The 25,641-nt window shown below is 36.3% G+C and overlaps 1 protein-coding gene across 1 annotated transcript in view; it reads right to left on the bottom strand.

Moving 5' to 3' along the window:
• LOC113233094 (protein Wnt-10a) overlaps window positions 1–24,672 on the bottom strand; it is a 48,086-nt gene extending 23,414 nt beyond the window's left edge. Inside the window, exons 1-2 of the mRNA XM_026468079.1 lie at window positions 24,575–24,672; window positions 5,987–6,249 (exon numbers count right to left, since the gene is read on the bottom strand). Coding sequence (XP_026323864.1) covers window positions 5,987–6,249; window positions 24,575–24,672 — 361 coding nt within the window. The remainder of the gene's footprint in view (window positions 1–5,986; window positions 6,250–24,574) is intronic.
• Between the last annotated feature and the right edge of the window lie 969 nt (window positions 24,673–25,641).

Raw genomic sequence — 25,641 nt, 5'->3', positions numbered from 1 at the left:
ATAAATCGGTTTTTTTTGAGACCTCCGGCGGCAGCTAACGTAATTAGACTAATAAACAGTATACGACATTAAGTTTGGTAGAGACGTGTCGTATTCGTACGATATAAATAAAACAACTTGCTATGGTTATCATTCGAGATCGAATCCGGACTGCTGACGAATGTTACGGTGTACCAACCAAATAGGGCTATGTTATTGTTTATTTATCAACTATCCTCGACCACAGAGCTTTTTCCGAGTGGCCGCTGACAAATTTATATTTGTCGATCGTACAAGCCGCGATAGAATCGATACGTCGCGATTTATACTACGCTCGGTTGATTGATTTCGATTCGAAGTTATGGGTTGACCGCCGCACAGTTTACTGTTATGGCGCTTACGTACCCATTATCCGATTACGCTTTGTTTGGCTTTTCGATAGCTATTATTGCACAAATTATGAGCTCTTTAAGAATAATATAAAATCCGAGTCGTATAGTAAAATCGAACAATGTTGGTACTTTATTTAATCGATTACTTATCTGTCTGTGAAGTAGCGGTCTGAGGGTGGCCCTTGAATCAATTTGCAGCAATTAGTTGCACATAAAGTTCTGTTTCGCGTGCGTCTTAAAGTCTGCTTTAATGAATTCAGTTTATTCGTTTTCGACTTTTTCCAACAGAATGATCTGAATTTCGATCAAGTGACAGATTTTAAATTCTTCCCTTACACTTGTCTGTATATTTTTTGCTCGTGTTTGTTTTAATAATGCATGACATGTAATTATTTTCGTTACGAGTTGTCAGAAGGGAAAAAAGCAATGTAGATTGGAGATTTATGCCTCCCTATCTTTTATGTTTTCTCTTATTAAAGTCAGTGAGAAGCAACTGTAGACAATTATTTACGAATACGTAGTTGTTAATTTATTTTTCCATTTATGTTCTAAATTTTTTTAGGTGTAAACATGTAACTAGTAAACGAGTTTTTGAAGAGTGGTAGACCACTAGTAAAGTTATTTACTGTACTTCCATAAAAGGGGTACATAACACCGCGTCCTCGCCAGGCCAATGGGCTCCTTCTATAATACTTTCGCAACATTAAAATCCAAGCAATTTTAATTTCATTTACTACTTATAAGTCACTATGTCATAGTTGTTTCTCGTAAAAAAAGACAAGTAAGGCTTAACGCGGAGTTTTACGTCTGTCTTGGTTTATTCACTAACTTAGGAAAAAAGTTGCCTTTATTTTTTATACAGATATAGGTATTTTGCATTACTTAGTTCAATATGATGGTAGCATTAGGGATTTTTAGAATTTCGTGAGTATTTTGCTTTGCGTACATTTAAAATTTCCTCGTCATAATTCAGCATATCAACAGTATTACTGGGAAACATAGATATAGAAAAATTATAACTTTAAAAAAATCCCAATCACAAAAGTTCGTGGAATTGCATGTATTTGCCAAGTTTTATTGAAATCGGTTACCGGAAAGTGCGGGAAACCGGATTCGTCCCCTAGTTTGCCACCCTTACAGGTGGAATATTTACTTCATATTTTATGGGACCAATGCTAAGGTATTCTCTTTCCAACAAAAAGAATTATCAAAATCCGTTCAGAAATGCCGGAGCAATCGCAAATAAAATATGCTCGAATCGAGATTACGCCCTCCTTTTTGAAGTCGGTTAAAAAAGGGGAGATGTGCCATGACGCTATGTAAAATCGATGTCTATCTACTACCATAAATTTCCTAATTTGATTGGTTAGGACTTAAAACACGGAAACTACGACGTAATTTATTGTTGAACAAAATAGTCATTTGCATAAGATTTATATTGCAATACTTTTTTCTATGCTTGCAATCACGATAATGTTTAGTTACAGATATAACTAAACATAATATAGATATAACTAAACATTGTCGCGCGACAATATAGTCGCAGTAGTCGAAGCAGCCGCTAACTCTCGAGCCTAATTACTTATACCTGTCCATCACTAGGACAGCTGGACAGCAGACAGCTCACGTCGTCGCAGCGCCACCTCGATTCCTCGAACGGATTAAATTGGCAAATCTACATTCGGTCCTTATACGGAAACCCGGCGCCGGACGACAAAAAAATTCGCAGCCGCTCCTAAGTAAATACAAATTTCAATTATCATTAATTTATTTCATCTTCGATTCTTTATTTAAAAATGCATGTCCGCGACATTTATTTGATCGAATGCGCATACTAATAAGTTTTTCCAAGCGCTGGCGCAGCGGTGGTCGGCTTTTTCCGCGTTGTGTAACGTTGTTTCAATGCGCGCGCGCCGTCGCGCATGCCCTCGCGCACATCGCGGCGTGATTTACGATTGTGCACTTTGCGACGTTAAAATGGTTTTTCGTGACGGTTTTCGCTTCGATAGCCTATAAATCTGGCGCCAAAATGAATGAACTCACGTCGAGTTTTTCTGAGCTCAATCAGTAGAAATTTTCCGTATAATGTACAGATTATTATCGTTGACGTTTTGTAACGAGGTTCATTGAGATTTCTCTGAATACTGAATAAGGCACTGTCCGATTTCCTTTAAGAGTTTGGGTGCGGGATTAATTATGATACCTATGTTTATTTACATTAAAACATATCCGGTTCTACAAGTGCTTTGCGTACTTGCCAGACAAATGTGATTGGCAATACCGATTTTGATTGAATATCAAACCACGTTTCCCTTTAACATTTGTGACTAAATTATGAAAAAATCCATCAGTCCGTGGCAGTGGCTGGAAGGGTTTTGTGCCAATTAAGGCGGTCGGCGTTTTGAGACTGTTGCGAATTGCTAATTACCGAAACCGGACGGTAAACCGTGCGTGACGTCATCAGCGACAAATTTCCAACCGAACAAGTGGACCTTACAATAAATTTTGCATGACATTGTCGCGCGACAATATAGTCGCTTAGCAGGCTTTACTTTTTTAGGACAACTATATAATTTTGTTTAATTTAAATCAGTTTTTAATTAGAAATAAGTATGATGAAAACCATAAAAAAATATTTTTGAGCGAATATCAATATCGAACACTCATCAATTTTGTTGTTGAGCAATTCACGAAATTTATATTACTTAGGTTGAATTACCACATATTTAATAAATTAGGAACAGGTTAAACTTCCTCCATTTCAAATTATTCCATTTCAAATTCCGCAACATCACTAACACACTTCTCGAGTTAATTAACCCTTAAAAGCCGCCTCATAATCCGACAGAACAAAAAACCACTCGATGTCATTTTTATAACAGGGAACTTTGGACAAATTCGGATTTTTTATGGCGTCTTTTGTGTTTTTTCTCACAGTTTGGGAGCATCTGAAGGAGCACGATTCAGTAACGCACCAGGAGAGATCTTATCTACCGCCATTAGAGGACTCGGCCACATCATCGCATTTAGACGTTTCGACACGTTCGCCTTTGTCTAAAATTTTGAAAACTGTTATTTTAGGCCCGCTTAACATCATATTTGTTGACATTTTACTTAACCCTGATAGAGCTGTCATTTAAAACTACACATTTTGATCTCAATTTATAAATACGTGAAGCGACAATAAAAAATTCATACGACTCAGACGAATAAAGATGTTTCAGTGACAACAAAATTTTCCCACGACACTTCGACAGATAAGATGGCTCATAACGAGACATGTTTTTGCAGCATCATAAGCACACTTTGTTGACAGCATTTTGTCACCTGTGGACACGTTGTTGATATAAAACGCCAATAAACGTCACTTTTTTATGACATATTCGCGTCTTGTATTCATGTCACGTGCGTCTGTGCCGTCAGATTGGTATCGAGCGGACTCGCCACCCTGGCTGCCTCTGTTGCGCCGCGCCATTCCATCACGCGACCCGCGCGTATCCGACGCGTACTCCGACATCCACCTTGTAATCTCACCAACCATCGCCGCTATTTACACGCCGGGTGAAAACTCTATCCCCACAATGGCCTCATTAGCCTCACAAAAGTTATTAAATCGTTGACAGTATGCAGTATTGTACCAGCGTCACGTACAACAAGAGCGCTAACAACGTGTGGAGGATCTCAGGGAAGCGGAACAAATCCCCGTGATCTATCCAGAATGCCATCCGTCCACGCATTCCATCAATGTATCTACGCGCTCCGGCAAAAAACCAACGGTCCCGAATCATTATTATCTTTCTTCTTCGATCATCGATCGCTATTATCCTATTTAAAAGCCTCTCTCGATTTGTTCTTTGGTTTTTTGCTTTCATTCTCCCGTCGGCGTTTCAATTCGGGACACCAACAATGGGCAAGTTAAGAAAGATGTTTAAGTGTTTAGTAACGCTGTTTTTTCACAATCTTTCAATTTAAACAGAATCGTGCGCTGAAGGGCCGGAAGGTGTCGTTACGGGGTATTACCAATACTAATAAAGCTGTGCGTTCCGTCTGCCCAACTCAGCACACAATACCGCAGTGCTCTGCAGACGATCCCATCTTAATCCGTGTAACTATACGTGTTTTAATTCTCCAAATATCTTAATTCTTCTAACAATTATCTCCACTTTTTTGTTTTTATTTTAATATCACGACATCCAATTCTATTAAATATGGGAGATGTAGTAAATAGTTGGGTTAAGTATTTGTTGCCAGTGTAGGTATAGTACTAGCAAACAATTTTTTTTTGATAATCGGTTGTGATGAACTTTGTTAAAGTTTTATTTAACTTTGCCATTGCAAAAAGGCTTCATATTATTGCTGTGCATTGTAACAATCCACTAGCGATGGAGGCGGAGGTATCAGCACCCACACGTATCGCATGAGCCGCACAATCACAAAGCAATAGCAGATTACTTTCAACGATGGCCACTACGAGCGCTAATTCCATGATATACTCGGTTCTTCTCAATTACTAAACCGTTCGAAGATATAAAAGAGAGAATTGAGTAATTTCAAGCGAACCAAGGTCCCGGTTCAGTAAATATTAATTGGTATAGGAGATGGCGGGCGAGGTGCGCGGGCGGCGCGGTCTGGACCCACACGTAGCGTGAAATCGCAGGGCGCGGGAGCGGAGGTACACCTGGCCACTACCAAGGACCATCTTTATTTGTTGTTTCCCATCATCCATGCTCGTAAATTTCCACGTCAACGTGTGCGACGATTATTGAAATAGACGACAAAGCCTTTTCACACCCGGAGATATGCACATAAAGAGACCAACGAACAACCGGGGACCTGTAAATATGAATATTACGGCCATAATGCGTCTGATCGCCCTCTCTGGTGGTTTTTAATGTGCGTGTATAATTTTTCGTCGTAATAAATTCAGATTGTAATGCAATGGCTGATCGCGATTGGCTTCGTTTTAGTTGCGTTTATTTTAATAAAGTTTTCATTTGGTTATTACACGTCTTCGAGGACTGGTTTTAGTATTATGTCCTGATTGCTACCACCTACATATTTGTGAAATAAAACTTGTGGAGTTATTGGTTCTCCATTAACAACAAAGCTGCGTGTATAAATGCTGGTGTTTATCTCCGTTGAAGTTTATATTTCATGAACGATAATTGAATGGGCAGATATTTCTTGTATTTGTGGTTTGTTTGTGACCGCTTTGACAGGCTAATCAAATTCATGTCTAGCTGTTGCGTATATTATATTGGTTGGGAAAATAATAATTTTACTTGCGTATAAAATAGAAATGATACGTGAGATAATGTGTTACTCAAGGTATGGCGTTTGTAGCGTACTAATTTTGGTAGCTGTGCGATCCCGTAGTAATAATTATGTTTATATTGCTAGTATAGTGTTTATACATGACAGTAGACTTTGTTTCAATTTAAATTGTATTAATGTATTTAGTATATGCACGATTTCTTATGTGGTGGCAATATGATTGGATACATGACATCTAAATAAGATAGGACTAAATGGTGTGCCCTGGGTGATACTTGAATTTTTTAAATTATTATTATTTAGTTCCATGTATCAAAATGTTTATAAAAATGCACTCTTACCTCTCTTCATAATGGCACTTGCATGAGGATTGGCACTTTTCACAGACAGGCTGGAACAATTCCAACGGTTCCATCTAAACTGATGCTGGCATTCCCTAACCGCCAATTGCAGACCTTCGAATGCCACAGCCGCTGTATCAGGTGCATTGTGACACACGTCTCTTTGTTCTCTGGTCAGCCCGGCCACAAGTCGGCATGTTAAACGCGTATCTAGGTTTAGGTTTATTGGCAGAGGAAATCTGTTGTCTTTTGAGTATCTTGACCTGAAACAAAGAAATTCGATTTAATTGTTAAGATTTCCGTTTTAGCAATTTGAACTCTATTTACTTACAGCTATGAAGATTTAATGAATTAAGAATTAATTGAGATTATTGAATGTACTTTTAGACGCCTGGTATACGCAGCGTAATAAAAGTGACTTTAAGAATGATAATTTATTAGGTAGATAATAAATAGACCCAAATAATCCATAAATAACAAAACTGAACATCACCAAACGGTTAATTCTAAACAAACATTAGAAAAATGTAAATACACGAAGTCAATAATGTTCACGTTTTTTAATAATATTAACACTAATTGGGCTTTTAAATTAATTAATGTCGTTGTAAATTAATTTATTCTGAATGCAGATGGTATCGGAACCGCATATTTTATATTCCACATAATAACAAACATTTTCAAAAGGGCCAAGTTCTCTTCCAGTGATAGTTAGGCCGACAATTGTTTGTCTTGATTTACTTAAAATCGAAATATTTTTTTATTAATGATCTAATATTTATTTATTATTTATTAAACATATGAAAATATACAATACGTAAAGAATTGCTATCACCACACATTAAATGTTTTTTTTAATGTTATTGTTTAATTTTGTTATTTATCCTATTTTATGATATATGTATTCGGTTTACGAATAAAAACAATCCATGTAATAAAAATTTCATTAATAAGTCGAATAGCGAACTTGGCGCGTGCACAGCTTTGAGTAGATATTTTGTATAGAGAAACTATTTATTCCAAAGTAGCTCCCGAGTTTGAAAATTTGTGAGGCATCCCGTGATCGACCTAATCAGCTTCCAAGGATTTTAATTAATAACTTTGTTGGAGGTAGTTATTGGGAATTCTCTGCTATGAATGTTTGTAAAATAGTTGATCTGTGAGTTATGTCGAACTCGTTCCAACGTGAGCTTGCATAAATGTATTTCGCACCCTTAGTGTAATAAGGTCACATTTGCAAAATGGCAACTTTTTCAGGAGAAGCTTAAAGATTCCACGAACGAGATTAGTCAACAACTTTTTTTATGCTTATGTGTATAAGAGTTGTAAAATTTCTCATACACGTAATTTGTTTCATGTGGTTCGTTATATTTTATGATAAAAGCTATCATAACTTTCTTATGATAAAAGCACTTTTGGCGTATGATCACATGTGATTAATGTTTTTTGCGTCACAAAGGAAAAACAATAATGCGTTTTTTTTTCAAATAAATTCACTACAACACAATTCAATACGCTTTATTGCGCACAAGTACAAATAAAAGCAAAGCAAAAGACAAAAGACGGGTACAAGGCGGTCTTATAGCTAGATAGTCATCTCTTCCTGACTTGTTGCAAAATGGCAACGTCCGGGTTACAAAAAAACTTAAAAATAGTAATTAACTGAGGCCGCTACGAATGCTGACTAAACACGAATTAATACAATTATTACACTTAGACTAATAACTAAATAAATGAAATAATTTAAAATAAATAAAATATCAAATATTTATGAATTAAGTTGTGAAAATATGCCATGGTACTTTTTTATAAATTTCCAAATGGCGCAAATTTACAAAAATCCGATTTTTTTGGTAACCAGGAGAACTTGGCTTTCAACGGCTTTTTTGAAAGACAAACTAAAAATTAAACTAAATCAGTTCTATAATGTAAGAAGTAAAGTGTTAGATTTTTATTCGTATTATTTTTAACTTTTAAGACCAACGTTAAGGTCACGGTTTTCCCATCTCGCACTGAGACAGTGTGTCGGTCACGTATGCACTGATAGTTTAACAACTGTCATCAGATCTACGCGACCTGTAACAAATATTGAGATGCTAGAGATTGTGTTTTACGATGAGATACTTGGCTTTGAGTGAGTGTGTTGCTTTTTTGAAACTTCTCCGAGGCGCATTATTGTTCCCAAATTTTATTTATTTCACAGGTAAGTAAATTATGTATATAATGGACTGCTTCATTCCTAAAGTTCAGTGCAGGATTTATATTTTAGTAGCAATACAGCTCCTAGTGAAAGAGTTCGTCCAGGGAAGCAGTAATGTCAGCATTGACGTGTTCCGGTTTTGAAGGGTAAGTGGTGAAATTACAGGTACATGTGACTTGTCAACTTATGTCTTTGGGCAACGGGCAGTGGCAGTGTTTTTCAGATCTTTGCGACTTACCATCAAACATAAAAAAAAATATTTTCTATGTGTATGCTCAATATAAAATCTGTAATATGATGCATCTAATATATGAATATGAATTTAACTTAAAATTGTTTTTGTTTTTGTTGAAAGTAGACATTGGTAAAGTTTTAAACGTGATAGAACTTGAAAAACTATTCATACGAATTCAAAAAATTAAAAATATCTAGATTTTTTTTTAATAATAACGCACACACTCTACCTAGCTCCGCACTAGGGAAACCCTGTGTCGCGGGTGCCATGGACGCACACATAGACAACCACAAATTACACCCAAACTCACGAGAGAAATAAATGTAGGCCATACAAATATTTATCCGGGCCCGGGAATCGAACCTGGGACCTCTGCGTGTCAATCCGGCATGGTAACCGTTCGGCCACGGAGGCAGTTGAAATTCAATTAATAATACGAAAATCGAACACAAAGAAAAATCCCTTCGATCTGGCTAGACTTGAACTCGCCAGATTTCAACTGAGCCTCTCCCAATTGAGCTACGAAACGAACCATCAGACCTTACGAATTTCTCCGTTTGTTGCAGATCTTGCTTTTGGTTTCAACAAGCTTTTTGCCGTAGCGCCATCTGTGAGAAACCTATGAAAGTTTTTCTTCATTCAGGTACCTTTATAGCTACTAGATATGTCGCTTTAATAAATTGTAAAATTAACTTGATTGAATATCATGTCAGTAAAACACAAAAACATCATGATATTCAATATACTTAATCTTAAATAAAATTAATTTATAATTCTAAGCTCCGTTACTCAAATTACTGGGAATTACCTACTTTGATACCAGGTAATTGGTGTGTTTGTCTGGCACAATATTATTAAGTAGGTACGTACCTACATGTCAATACACGTTCTTTTATTTAAACTGATATACTCTTTTATCATTTTGTTTACACAAAAGCTGTAAAGAGCATAGCGAGTTTGTACAGAAGTTTGGTTCCCTACATTAGAAAGAAATCTATGCGTACACTACTTTTACGATCGAATTATTTGACTGAACCTAATAAGTAAAAAAAAACTTTACGAGTCCTGAGAGGAGAGTCATGGTGGATACAAATTACACTGCAATTATTTACCGTCCTACATAACCTTGCAATTGGCGAATTTGAGACAGATACGGTTTTGCGAAATGGAACACTAAATGGATTACATTTGTTACGAGGATGTCTTACAGGAACACGCAATTTCAATTTTTGAAGTAACTGTGGACGATCCATCTTGTAATGAAACATTTTTAATACATGTTACATGACTTGTTACCAGATCAGGAAATTATTATTGGTTTAGTAGATTTTTAATCTTTTTAATTTAGTGACTAATTCTCAGAAGTACCACTCAAATAAAATGTGCAACATTCACAACTTCTCTTTTACACAACACATATGGATTTATTTACGTTTGATAATTTTTGTGAACAGTAAATCAATTTTCATTCTTTCTTGCAAAAAAATTGTAGTAATTTCATTTACTACAACTACCTCCGTGGCCGAATGGTTACCATACCGGACTGCCACGCAGTGGTCCCCGGGCTCGATTCCCGGGCCGGGAGAAATATTTGTATGGCCTACATTTATTTCTCTCGTGAGTTTGGGTGTAATTTGTGGTTGTCTATGTGTGTGTCCATGGTACCCGCGACACAGGGTTTCCCTAGTGCGGGGCTATGTTGAGTGTGTGCGTTATTATTATTAGTATTATATTATTTAATTTAGAAAACTATAAATGTAGTTAATAGGAATCAAATAATAAGTACTTTAACCCATTTTTACTGTTATTATACTGTACTTACCTAATTAATGTAAAATTTAGTTAAACCTGGTACATATAAGGTCTAATGTTAATATTAGAAGTCTCGATATTCCAAAATGTTCGAGTCTCGAAAACGCTATAAAATTGCCGAGACCGAATTTTCGAGACCAAGAGGGTTATGAAAACCCTAACTAGAACAGAAGAGAACGACATACATATTTTTTTTAAATATAACAAGCAATGGCATAAACCCACCTGATGTTAAGAGAAGATTTGTCTAAAATTACTATTTATTGGTTCTGTTGCAAGACATAATAGTATAAAGTTTTCTATAATTTCAATTGCAGAATCGCCGTTTTGCGATCGCAAAAAAGGTTCTTCACAAACTGACCTTCTCGTTCATACGTCACAACCTATTCGTAATCGAGAACAACACATATATTGAAACCCATACAGAACACTAAAAACAATCAAAACTTTAACAAAGTTAAACACAGTTTTCCGTCTTTACATAACTGTTACTTATCTCACGCCTCTTCCCACGCTTGAGGAATGCCGGCGCCATTAAAGGGTGGTCTCAAACACGGATTATAACGTTTAATGATTTTAATGAAACGCCATAATTGTCATTACGTTTCATTACCACTAGTATTATTATTTGGTTCATAATGCATTTTGAGGTAGCGCTCGCAACGCCCTCTAATACGAGTGTCTAGTGGGCGTCATTAATTTGTAATGAACGTTATGACTGTTTGTTTTATGTTGTGCTTTTATTTGTACGGAACTATAAGTAGTTTTACTTCTGAGTGAAGTGATGAGCTCGATGGCCCAATGGAGGATGAAGAGGTTTTATAAATTTATGAATCGATGCGACTATTTCGATTTTCGAAACATGTTCAACATTGTCGAAGGCGTTATTGAAATCGATGAAGGCTTTGACTGGGGACCGGTCGTAATCGTGACACTTTACCATCAGTCAATAGTCGAATATCCTTATATATCTATGAGAGCAAAAAGTAAAGTGAGATGTACGTATTTTATTTACAAATATGTTAGTTTATCATATCATCGCTCACAAAAGGTCATTTGTTGCAATCACTTTTTGTCGTGTATTTTTATCGTTTATTATGATAAATATCTCATTCTAGGATAGTATTATTAGTTTCATTACCAGGCATCGCACCCGGCTTGTTTTATTATTATTTTGACGGATGTAATCAACAGTTTCTTCCAACATGTCGTTAAACCAGTGATCCAATTAAAACTCGACGCAAAACTTAACATAATTGCTCTGAAAATTCCTTTTGTCGAGATAAAAACAATAATTTTGTGCTTTAAGACCTCGGCAGCAAAAAATAATAAATCCGATGTCGGGCCGGTCTGATGAAATGCTACGATACCCATTCAAAGGTTATTTCAATACAAATTGCAGCTACTTGCGTTGTTGCTCTTTGCATGCCGACGATTCTGCAAATATTTTCCTTCCTCTGTAACACTTGTTTCAGAAACATCTTAAAGTACACCGACAATATCGTAAAATGAACTCTAGTCAATAACACCCACGACTGAGAATTAAAAAGCGTTTAAATGGAGTTAGGACTTTTTGTATTTATAGTTTGGCAGGCTGATTGAAATTCCGTGTACCAACAATGTATATCTGTGCCTGATACACCTATTTGCTAGCATATAATCCACTATGAGAAGCATCGAGATACGGCATGTGATTTGTGAACAGTGTAACATATAAAAAATGCTCTCGTTGCAAATTAGTAGCTCGATAAGTGAAAAGACATTTATCCTTTTTATTCGGTAGTAGCACCTTGATTATTTTATATTGCAGTACAATTATTATTAATTTCGAGTTCTTAGGTTTTTGCGATTGTTACACATATTTTACAATTATTTTCCGGATTTAAATCGCGTTTGTTCGGGTCCTTTTCAGGGGGTCTACTCCCGTTCTTTGTCCGACAATACCCGTTCGAAACAATTACTCTCAAATATGTAATCTCGACCAAATGTCAAGTATGAAGCTTCATTTGCATCATGCATCTTTTAATTTGGTCAAATATTGGTTATTTGATAGTGTGTCGAATGGATGTCAGACGGAGAACAGATGTATACCACTAGACATGTCACCCGTGACTACCCGTGACGTGACTTTACAGGTCCTGAAACGTTGGTTTGTTTGAAAGAAAAAACAAGTATACGCGATTTAGATTCGAAAACGTACTTCTGATTTCCTATTTATAAATAGTTTATTTTATTTACTTACAATTAAATTTATTTTTGTAAAATCTGTCAATAAAATGTTACTCTGAAAAAGAAATAACATGTGTCGGTGTGACCTCCTTGCATCGTCATCCCATCTTTTTATTTAAATTCCTTATTTTATTCTCACAGTCGTATTTGCCTCACTTTCCGATTTTCTTTTCGTTCCGCCGACACTCCCTGCTCGACCTCGATAGCGGACGGAGCTACTTAAATTTATATTCTAATTTTTTATTCTTTTCTAGTTGTAATCATATTAATATAATATAAATCATGTATCATTATTGATAAGTGCATAACAGTCCTATCTAGTATCTGTAATTCAGCATAACTCAGCCCATTTAGGGGTAAGTGTCTAATATGCAATATCATCAAGTTAGTGAGTGTTTTTATATCAATGTACCTGTTATATTTATAAATACCTTTAGTGTTACAGTTTTACTTTACCTTTTTACTTCTTTGTTATCACGACGTTAATAAATTTTTGGACCGGAAGTTTCCTGTTTTACTGCCGTGAACCTGGTCACGGCTTGTTAGGGTTACAACCCTTTCAAACGTTCTTGAATTTGGTAGCAGTAGAGCTCCTTTTAGAAGAGTTCTCCAAGGAAGTAGCCCTTATCTATTTCTGCCGCCAAGTAGTAATGTGAGCACTATACTACGTTCCAGTTTGGAAGAGTAAGGGTGCTGGTGAAATTACAGGCACTTGAGACTTGTCAACTTATCTCTCTGGGTGACTCTAAGATCTTTGCGATTTAAAGCTCTGGGTGGCACTGCAACTATTATGAATAGGTGTGTCGCTTACCGTCAGGCGCTCGACTTGTTCGTCCCGTCACTTGGCATTATAAAAAAAACTACCACGCGCTGTTGTCTCGTCTTTGTCACTTCCTCTGCTCACATCAGTGTTTTTATACTTACTCGTTTATTCTTCCCACTTATAGCGTAACATGTGAAGGCATTATCTACGCAGTTACCGTATCAAACCAATATACTGTAATTAATAAATTCAGGCGTTACTTTAAGAAGTCCAAGTAAATAAAAATGGAAGTGAATTAATTTGCTATTCCGCGAACCTGGTGACGGTTAAATCGTGCAATATAACTGCGATGTATTTTTTTTTAATTAACTGCATGAAAAAATATTCGACACAAGCGCAGCTATTTTGCACGAATTAACCTTCACTGGGTTCGCGGAGTAGTAAATTAATTTACTTCCATTTTTATCAATACAAAATCAAAAACAGTATTTTGAGAATAAGCTGCAAGAAGGACTTTTCGGTTTTTTGTAATTTTTTACATTAGTAACGTAAAAATTTTTATTTATAAAATAAAAATAAATTTATTTTATTAAGTGTAATTTACTAACATAGTCCTAAGTTTTTGATTGTTACTAACAAAGTGGATCAATGATCTTAAATAAATAAATTATTATATATTATATTATTATATAAAAAATTACATTTAACTTACTTTGTACTTTACATCTTAAAGAATTACCCAGTCATTACAATTTCTATTTTCAAAATAAGCTATTACATCGAAAATGAATAAATTTATTTTACCTTAAGGACTATTTTAGCTGAAAGATTCTTTTTGTAATGAAATTGCAAACCATTCTTCTGGGACGTGCACTGCAGTGTTTTAGTTTGACACGATAGGTCTTTGCCGCACGCCAAGGAGAGACTGGTGTGATGTTACGCATGTATTATGTCCTCATCATCATCAGCCCATTTATATGTCACTACTGGGCACCGGTCTTCTTCTTTTTGTAATGTACGAGTTTATACGAACTCTGCCACACTAAAATGCGCGGCAGCCGCGCGTTTCGGTGTGGCAGGGTTCAGAGGGTTTTATCTTTATAGATATGCCATCCTCATAGGGGCTATACTGAGGTATTACAATCTAGGTATTGTTAATTTCGTAACGTTATACAACATCCTGGCCTCCTTAGACCAGGGGCTGGTCAAGATGCTGTTGCATATGCCTATTGGACACAGCGTTAAATCCGGAATCTGTTGTCGTAATACCTCACTCCTAACACACTTCATTATCACATGGTAGACGTCTTCTGTTGTCGCACATATCTCATATTTGGTGAAGGAACCTTTGACATCAGATATCCGAATTTGTTCAAAGGAACGTGTCCTGAGCGAAGTCTTAACGCCGTAACTAATTCGCGCCTGCTCATTTTAGCGTTGGATCGGACTTTGATACCATTTTGGTTTATATCAAAGTCATAGGATAATTGTTTCTCATAAGGAATGACGTAAGAATTCACCCACACAGCTTAAAAAAAACAGTAAATAAAAACCTAATATCATAGAACGACGTTTTTAGTTCAACCCAATGATTCGATTGTTATTTAAATAAATTAAATTTGTTGTTGATGTAATTTGTCACTCATAATTGGACGGTTTGTCGATCGCTTAGAATATTGCAAAACTTGACACTAATTTATTCTGTAGAGCTTAGAACAATTCAAAGACTGACGATTATGAATAATAATTGCTGCTGATAAAGAGAATTGCTGGATGCGGCTTTTAAATGTTGACAGAACAATATTATGACATTGTGATTATGTACTTAACTAGTTCTAGTTTTTTTTAATATGAATGTATATTCAGTCAGTGTTCATGTAGGTGAAATCACAGGTAGAGGAGACTTGTAAACTTATATCTTATATGACAGGCGCAGTGACAATGTCCCTCAGATCTTTGCGGTTTAAAGATCTTTCTGGTACTGCAGCTGCTATGGACAGGCGTGTCGCTTAACATCAGGCGCACGACTTGTTCATCCTGTCATTTGGTATTATAAAAAATATGTTTTGTTCACTTAATTTTTTATATAAATTAATAATTTTATAAAAATAATGTTTATAATTATATTTAATAGATAAAGTTACATGCTGATTTTGAGCTATGTTATATTTATTATTTTCTTTTTTATTTATAACCCCACTACATGCCTTGCACAAGCAGGTTTTATGGGACTTGAGGTAAGTGTATTTTAGTATTGTTTTTATTGATTTTTTTTCTATCTCTTCCTGTAGTTTTCTATATGTGTGTAAGAGAATATCAATCACAGGCAAAGAGCTGCGATTATGCAGCCCCGTGCAGTGGCATATCGGCATTAGCATACTCGGTAAATCGCGCCCCATTGGGTGGCCGAGTGATTGTCACCTTTTAAATTTGCATCCATTACCATTAATTACCGTTACCGTATCATTATTCATTAGTCGGCGTGTCTGTTTAGCGTTTTGCATGATTAGGGATGGGATTATTTGACAAATTATTCGGCATTTAGTATTTTTTTATTATTTAAGTCAAGTTGTTGGCGTTGGCTTATTAATCCACAAGGTGCCTGTTCATGTCAATATTTACTATTATATGTATATGTATAGTCTCCCTTCTAATTGACTTCACAAATCGTATGTATATATTTTATACATTATACAAATTCATTGATATAATTCTATTAATACATAAATATTGGACAAAATCACACGCGTTGCTCTGATCGCAAAGTAAGTAACTAAAGTACTTGCTTTATGGAAATTGGAAACAACGACGCTACCACAAACACCCAGACCCAAGACAATATAGAAAAGTAAGTTTTTCTACATTGACCTGGCCGGGGTTATGACCCGGGACTTCAAAGATGGCGACACCATGAAAACCGGTGTGCAAGTCGCTCTATCATGGAGGTCGACAAATATAATCAAATATGAGTTACAGACGAAGATGTGAAGTGCTAATACGTTACCTTAAAAAGTTTACATAACTTTTTTTGATGGTAAGCTACACGCCTGTCCATAACAGTTGCAGTGCCACTCAGAGCTTTAAATCGCAAAGTCAAAACAGACACGAGATGTAGTAGAAAACACAGGCAATAGTGTGTTGGATATATAAGCAATGTGAAGACAATGTCTTAATAAGGTAATAGTGATGAATTGGACATCGTTCAAAGTATTTATTGTTATTTTTATAAGGTTTAATGTTATGTTGTCGTTTTGCCATTGTCGGCATTGCACCAATATTAAGTAAATTCTTCTTTTTGTAAAGATTACGGTCAACAATTGTCTATTTATAAGTTAATGTGCCTAGTTTGTGTTCTCGTGAATATGTTTACAGCTATACTACCCTGTACTGCAAATTGCAAATACTTATTCATACCAGTATTGATAAAACTAAGGCGTAAATACGACAAAGCAATTTTATTATTCGTAACGAATTGCATAACTGTACGCAATTCGGCATAGTCACATCACTCATGATTAGTGCTGTGATGTTTTCGTTTGGTATTCATCATGCCGCCCTATTCGTACCCTCGTTGGCTTATTGTCTTTCACTCTATTATGCCTTTGCCTTCAATCTGCGAATGTGTTTATGGCGCATAAAACTAGAGAATAAACGCTTATAATGATAATGTCGGCACGTGAACAGAGAGCCTTAAATTATAATTGTGGATTCATAATTACAAAGCTCAAGGAAGAATGTGCAAAAGTAACGTTTTCCGCCTGTAGGCACTTTTATCTTTGATGACACTGATTTAAATTCTTCAGACAGGAAATATTTCGTATTTCTCTTTGTGATTATGCTACTGGATTAGAGGGCGTCATCGTTATTACTGCAGTAAAATAGACATTAAAACTTCGTTCTAAAACATGCTTGATGTTGTAAATAATTAAAATATAATCTTACCTTGCCATTTCGAATAAAAGGAACAGCAAAAAGATTATCGTCTCCGGAAAAATTCGCATTCTGTGTTTTTCCTAACTGTTCGCTTTTTTATGTTGGCAACACCACTTCCTTTATTCGCAGTCTCATTGTTTCAATTTTTTTTCACTAGAACGCGAATCACGAAAACTTAACTGTTTGTGTGTCACTCATTTAGTCGCTCATTGAAACAAAGTTATTTTTTTATGTTTACGTCCTTGCACGTGAGTATCAGACGTCAATTAAATGCAGCGATAACTCGTTCGACATTCAGAAAAGAGTCGTTAAAAAATACGCGAAAACGTCACCGTACGGTTTTCACTGTTTGAATTTCAAATTCGGCGATTCGCCACTTTTTTCGCATTTCGTCGAAATTCGGTGATCCGTCGGCGCGGTGCCGTCGGCCCGTCGGCTAGTCTATGGAGCGTGTTTGGCCGAGCATGCCAGTGCGTTTGAACGCGTGGGACGCGAGGCGTGTTCTCGCGCCGCCCAGACTTGGTAAAAAAAACTAGAGGGGCGTGCTGCGTTTCGTCGCCCCACCTACTCGTTCATTATCTTTATATTCATTACCCTTGTTTACGCGATTATTGAACAATATTTCGGCTCAACTCTGATGGAACGGCCGCACACAAAGAAGTCTCGTTTGACAGTGGCATCGTGGACGCAATCCCTGCCTATATAAAATGCCGCCCCACGCGTTTATTCCCGGCCATGGGAAACGATATCCCGTTGTTATCGCTTTCAGATTTTTAGACAAATAGTTACTATAATTGAGATGTTAAGTCGAAATTAGGAGAATAGCCGAATTATTTTCACTGCCGAGGGACACATAAATATCGTTTCGAAAAGTGTAAAAATATACACATTTGGTTCTTTTTGTTATCTTATTTTTTTACAAAATCAAAATAATATAAAGATGTATACTGCTCCACTATACATTCACATTAACTACAGTATCCATAAATCACACAATCCATTTTCATAAGTGGTGTAATACAAAATTAACCGAAAACATGGTCATTGCCAAATAGTTAAATAATCGAGAGGGTAGAGCCACCCGTTATGGGACATCTCAATAATCTAGGGTTAGGGTAACAACCCTTCATTAGGGTGGGTTTAGTCGCGTGCACGTAATAAGTGTGTGACAATTTAAAAAAATCATGTTGTGATGTACTCATTACAATTAAAAAAAACTCAAAAATCGTTGGTTATCGTTATTTGTTTTGTAGCAGTAGAGCTCCTTGTGAAAGAGTTCCTCCAGGAAAGTACTGCCACTTTATCTACTTCTGCCACCAAGCAGTAATGTGAGCTTTACTGAGTTTTGGCTTTGAAGAGTGCTGGAGAAATTACAGGCACGTGGATCTTATCAAGTTTATGTCTCAGATAGACGGGCGTATGTGGTGGCAATGCCCCTCAGTTCTTTGCAATTTAAAGCTCTGAATCGCAGTGCAGCTGTTGTGGGTAGGCGTGTTACCACCAGGCGCACGACTTTTTCGTTCCGTCACGTGTTGAATTAATCGTGTAATTATTTTTATTTTTTTTTAGTTTACAGACTTTCTAAGTAATAATTTTCGGACAATCGATGAACTTAGTCAAATTACGAATTTCAATTTTCAAACAAATTACATTGCATTAAAACATGTCTTGTATGATTTTTTATTTGAATTTACTATAGGTTCGCTCTTTGAATTATACATATACATAAAATTCTGACGTCGAACGAGTAGACAATCTCAAAACAAGTCACAGACAAATGTTGAATTATGTCTCTAGTCCGTAAGTTAATAACACTATCTCTATACTCGTAACTATTTTCCATAGCAATTTTTTTGTGGCACAAACATATTTTTCTACTATATTCTTATTACATGCAGACTCTATTATAATCCCACAATATACCTGGAAATAATAAATGAAAGAATGTCGAATATATTGGCTTAGTCGGTGTGCTGGAATTCATTATTTGTTTATGCGTGGACAGGAATATGGTAATGGACACTTTGATCTAGACACGCGGCTGCTCTCTACAGGAGTGGTGATGTTTGTTTCATCTCACCACCTTTTCGGTGCCTCTGTACTTTTATAATTAGATATAATGGCGCGTTTTTCTTCGTAGTTTGGACGGTTTTTTAAAGAATATATTAGACAACATTACGTACGTTACTTTGATTCCAAAGTTAGTACCTAAAGTACTTATGTTATGAAAATAACAACGGTACCAGAAACACCCGCGACAGTATACTTAGAAAAGTAAGTTTTTCTAAGTTTTTCGGGACCTCAGAGATGGCGACATCATGACAGCCGGTGTGCAAGCCACTTGACCACGGAGGTCGTCAAATATTTCAGATTTTTAGTAGCTGTAGAGCTCCTTGTAAAAGAGTTTATCCAGGGTGCCACCTTACACCTATTACTGCCGCCAAGCAGTAATGTCAGCATTACCGTGTTCCGGTTTTGAAGGGTAAGAGTGCTGGCGAAATTACAGGTACATGGGACTTATCAACTTGTGTCTGAAAAAAAAAGAGTGACGGCCGCAGTGACAGTGCACCTCAGATCTTTTGATCAGTTGAATTGTTTGTTATTAAAGTAAAAAAATAATATACTGAATATTGTACGTTAGTGTGTGTATGTAACCATATGAAACTATATCAATATTGTTAATAATGTTATAGTAGCAGTAGAGCTTCTTGTGAAAGAATTCGACATTACCTATTTCTGTCGCCAAGCAGGGAATCTCACATTACTGCGTTTCGGTTTCGGTCGTAAGGGTATGAGTGTTAGTGAGTTAGGCACATGAGACTTCGCAAATTATGTCTCAGGTTGAGGGGCGCAGTGGCAGTACCCTTTAGATCTTTGCAACTGTTATGGAGAGGCAGTGCTCTCTATACAAAAATAAAACAATGCATAATTATGTCTATGTTTTTCCGTATTACTTTTAAAATGATTTGGAATTATTAAGCAATTTTGTCAATGTTTTGCAGTTACGTCTGAGTGCGACCGGAGCTGCGATTGCCGGTGCTATCCTGTCACTTTGAAATGAAACGTATACGAATGGCATACTTATATAATGTAATTTTTGAGACAATACTGTGTTAGTTGCCATGTGCGATATTATTGGATAAATTTATGAACAATAACAATTAAATTGTGAATAACGTAAAATCAGTCTTAAAGAGCACCCTGTAGGGTAGTTTATAAATTTAATCTAGGCACAGCTTGCGTGTTTTTTAAACGTCCGCAATGCGCATAAAAATAAGTAACTGCCGCGCAATTTACTCATCATAAAACAAATGCAAGTAACTAATGTTAATTGAAGCATTGGGAACAACAAGGGCTTCGGTACCCAAAGGCCGTTTTGATGTTATTGCATCAAAACATGTAAAACACTGTCTAGTTTTTTGTGGCAAAAACTCAATTCGATCTCTCTTCTATACGGCGTAATTTTCATTCATTTAGAAGGTGGCATAGATATGGAATGTGCGTATGAATTTCGGACCCGTTACCACCTGCAGTTTTTAAAAACCTATTTTAATGTAAAAAATGTCTGAAACGAGCGACTCCATCCTCAACATGGATTATTTAGGAGGCCAGTGAGACCTGCTGAGAATGATTAAAAACATGTTTAAATTTTTTTCAATGTAATTTTTATATAGGACTGATTCACAATTTATTTCCTTAAAAATCAATAATAAAACGAACGCCCCATTAATTTACCGGTTTGATGCAACAAGGGCGCATAACACAAGGAAAAAAAATATTTTCAAATGTTTCTAATTACTTTAAAATAATAATAACACCTGAATCTTTTAGCTAAATCATAGGACAAATAAATAATAAAGTATTATTTATTTGTCCATTAAAACTTTATTTTAAATTTTCTCGAATCTCATTTTTACGTGATACGCCCTAATGCTTCAATTATTTTTATAATGTTCGGGACATAGAAGCAAATAAATCTGGGGAAATCAATTGGGTCATATCTCACTGAACGCATCCACGTCTATAAATAACATTAGAGATATGTTTAAAAGCTTTTGACGGTCAATCGATCCAGAAATATCAACTATTACTTATAAACACTTAACCAAAAGCAGCTAGGGTCATGAAAAACTTTTATCCAATGTCTAAAATGATAATGTCTTGCGCTTGCGCCACACAAATCAGATCTGACAGATGATTTTATCTTCACGAAATGTTCATCACGGAAATCGTAAAGTTCCGGTGGCCACGGTTTATGAACATAACAACCACACGGTTTGTAGTTCATAGATGTTAGTGTCGTTTCAAAACTGTTTAAGACGAGATATTTCTCTATTAACTCTCAATTCGTTAATATTTCTCTATGTAATTTTTAAGGCGATGATTATTTAAGACACCAAGTATCGGGACTGTTGGAAAAAGTGTAGTGTAAACCAGTCAGTTTTAAGAGTCTGATGCACAAGTTTGCCACCAGATGGCGCTAATGTAATCCTTCTATAACTTGGTCGGTTTGAATTATTTTGTGCTACAATAAAATCACTTTTTACCAGTTTAATCCTGCCCATAACCCATCAGGGACGAACAAGTTGTGCCATTGGTGGTACGTGACGCTACACGACTGTTCGTAACAGTTGCAGTGCCGCTCTGAGCTTTAAATCGCAAATATCTGAGGGTCACTGCCATTGCACCTTGAGACTTCAAGTTGACAAGTCTCATGCACCTGTAATGTCACCAGCATCCTTTTGATACCGGAAAGCAGAAATGCTCGCATTACCATTATTACTTGGCCGCAGAAATAGATAAAGCGATAGTACTTCTCTGGACGAAGTCTTTCACAAGGAGCTCTGCTATTACGAGTTCGGATCCTATTATATATTTTATTAGAACGGTTAGCACTTGGGCACTGGATAAAGGTCTCGGGTTCGGTACCCTATAGCATCAATTTGGGAAATAAACTTTTCTGGATTGATTTTGGTTTGGGCGTTCATTTTTTTATGTTACCAAGTGACAGGACATGTCGCGCGACTTGTTAAGCGACATATTCATAACAGTGCAGTGCCACTCAAAGCTTTTCTCAAAGTCTCAGTGCCTGTAATTTCTCCAGCACCCTTACCCCTTAAAACCGGAATGCAGTAATGCTCACATTAACTGCTTGGCAGCAGGACTAGCTAAGGTGCCAGTACGTCTCTGGACAAAATCTTTCACAAGGAGCGCTACTGCTGCTTGTCATGAACATACGTGCAAATATTATATTGGTTATTATGATGACATCCAAAAAAGTTTGTGGTACTTATAAAAAATGAAGAAAAAAACACAAAACATCTTAAAAATGTTTTTGTTTTTTTAGAAATATGTAAATGCAGCAAAAGAAATTTTGGTGAATTTACAGGCATATGGGACTTGTCAACTTATGACTCAGAATGACGGGTGCAATGGCCGTATCCCTCAGATCTTTGCGATTTAAAGCTCTGAGTGGCACTGCAACTGTTATGGGTATGTAATAGTGTTACCACCAGGCGCACGACTGGTTAGTTCCGTCTCTTGTATCATAAAAAAGTGTGAATATAAACATAAACTTTCAACATTTCGCACCCCTCATGGAAGAATGACATAAGTGAAGTTTCGTCAAAAATGTTTATTGCTCCATTTCATTCATAGATACATAAAAACATAATCCACATCTTCTCCAATTCTTGTAACTCTATCTACAATATTAGTCGATAGAGTTACAAGAATTGGAGAGGATGTGGGTTATATTTTTCTGTATCTAATGGAATAATATATATTTTTGACGTAACTTCACTTATGCCATTCTTCCATGAGGGTTGTGATGAGTACTTAGGTTGTAATTTCCACATATTTAATAATGTTCGAATACGAGGTGCTGGCCGATTGCCCGCAAATGATCACCCATCGTCCACCATTACGCTGTAAACACTGGTGTTTAAATAAATATCCCTACAAGATTACCTGCTGGATACGTTACCACATTTTATTATGGTATTGCCAGCTTCTAGCCTCTCTTTACGTAGATATTTTCCCGGAAAATTACAGTCATTTTAGTCTAAACTTAGTAAAGTCGCCTGACGAGTTTGACAACTATAGTATCGTGTGTAATGTGTTTATAAGTAATAGTGTATTAGAGCATTTAGTTAGTAAAATAGATTTAGAACACTATGATTTAACACTTGTCGGAAGGTAAGAACATGAAATGGAGCTTTCCCAATTGTGTCCTATCTTTCCCCATTGTTTCCCCATGTCTTTACATTACTTATAAGCAACTGTTATTTAAAGATTAAGGATTTTTTTTAAAATAACACACAGACTAAGAAAACCCTGTATAGCGGGTGCCATGGAGACACACATAGATAACCACAAATTACACCCAAACTTATGAGAGAAAAATGTACGCCGTACAAATATTTTTGTCGGCCGGGAATTGAACCTTGGACCTCTGAGTGGCAGACCAGCATGGTAACTGTTCGGCTACGGAGGCATTTAAAAGTTGGTAGTTACGTGTTTTTAAAAATACTATTTTTTATTGGATTCGTATTACGTTGTAAGTGATACCACCTAATCTTAATTTTTTTTTAAATCCCGATATTTGACGTAATTATTTGACATGGCAACACATTTACCCCGCAATCCTAGACCGTGATACGCGATTGTGTTTACAACACATCGCTTGCAGCTACTGTCACGCATCATTTTCTGTTATTATCAATTACCCCGCGAAGGGCCTGAGCCGCCATGTCGGCTGGGAAACGTTTGCGGCAAGTTCCAGTGTTGCCAGCCTTTATTGCGAAATTACTTGCAACATGCCTCGCGCCACATTGTTTTATTTTAAGATTCGTCTCGCTTTCCCTTAAGTAAACCTTTCATATTGATCATAAGTGTTAGAGTGAGCTATTAAATTGCATTATTAAAGGTTTTAAAATCAAGCCATACTAAACAAATTACTTACTAGCCGCGTATCAATTAGAATTCCTGACCATTTATGAAGTTACATGGTTCTCGTCAGCCGAAGATTCCCATAAACGCACTAATTACACGAAAGATTGTTGTGAATGCGCATGGGCACAATTAGAAAACTTTAGGGGGCTATATAAAAGGGTTATAAATCAAGAGGGTCGAATGTTGAGCTTAGGGGAGACGTAAACGATACGTTTTTAACAGTCGCAAAACGACCAAAAACACAACATATGCAATGCCATTTGCAACAATCATAAATTATCTATTGTATTGTTCAGTGCTATAAAAGACATTTTTTTTAAATTCAATTTGCACTTATTGACAATGGACAAAATCTCTGTGCTTTATTAAGTAAACGTCTTATGGACCGACTTTTTAAGAGATCAAATAATATATCAATTAAAGAAAGACTCCAGTCGTAGTATTGTATCCAGCCTAAACTACCAGATATCTAACAGGAATTGTCCGGTGCGGTGGGCGATCGTTGGCTCTGCGCACACGCACGCTCGAGGCGGGATCTCGTTAGCATATGTACGCGACATTTCACATCGGCTAATTGCGAGCATTTAGCCATCTTGATAAACTGCTCGAACTGCGTTGTGCACGGCTTTAAGGGATGTAGATTAGACATACCTTTCAGAAAGGACAGCGACAATTTGGAATTGAATTTTTATCTGTCGACCTGTTGAGGAAATACTTGCGAGTTTTATGAAATGGTGTATGATGGAATGGACAGTGTCTCCAGTTTACTAATTACTTTCTACGTCAACATTATACAATAATTATGTGTGGAAATATTATGTAAATATCCAGAACGTTCGCTTCTTGCTACAAGGTAATAAAATGGTAATTTTGTAAAATAACATTTAGTACCTATCGCCATGTCTGCAACACAACATAATCAATATCTATTTTAGTATCTCGTCCATTGATTTCCATCCATTAGCATTCTAAACACTCTCCTTGAGGCCGAATGATAATTGAAGCACGGCTATAAACCCCACTCTATTCTGGGTAGGACTATTTACATATGTATATATTTTTACAGCTCTGTCTTCGTATTGATAATTTCTTAATTTATGATTTGGCAATAGAGATTCCTTGAGAGTGAAATTTGTCACAATCGTAAGGTGTGAATTAAGGTAATTAAGGTGTAAAAGGTAATCAATGACTATTTATATATTTTATATATTTGTGTGAATCTCTTGATTATCCAGACATAAACAACACATACCGATAATGTAACGAAGATCGCGTATATTACCAGAAATAGAGATGAAATATCATTTAATTTGTTTGAAAACTATTCTGCCAAATCATTACCGTGTTATCTGCGCTCCGATTGGCCAGCCCGAATTCTGAGGAGATCTGAGGGGCACTGCCACTGCGCCCGTCACCCTGAGACATAAGTTGACAAGTCCTATGTGCCTGAAATTGAAGGGTAACCCTTCAAAACCGGAACACAGTAATGATGACATTATTGCTTGACGGCAGAAATAGATAAGGTGGCA

The sequence above is a fragment of the Hyposmocoma kahamanoa genome, unplaced genomic scaffold (assembly GCF_003589595.1).
Source record: "Hyposmocoma kahamanoa isolate Upper Pololo Valley unplaced genomic scaffold, ASM358959v1 102, whole genome shotgun sequence".
In the NCBI taxonomy this organism is placed as follows: Eukaryota; Metazoa; Arthropoda; class Insecta; order Lepidoptera; family Cosmopterigidae; genus Hyposmocoma; species Hyposmocoma kahamanoa.
The sequence above is the reverse complement of the archived record's forward strand: the minus strand, read 5'-3'. Positions and strand labels throughout refer to the sequence as shown.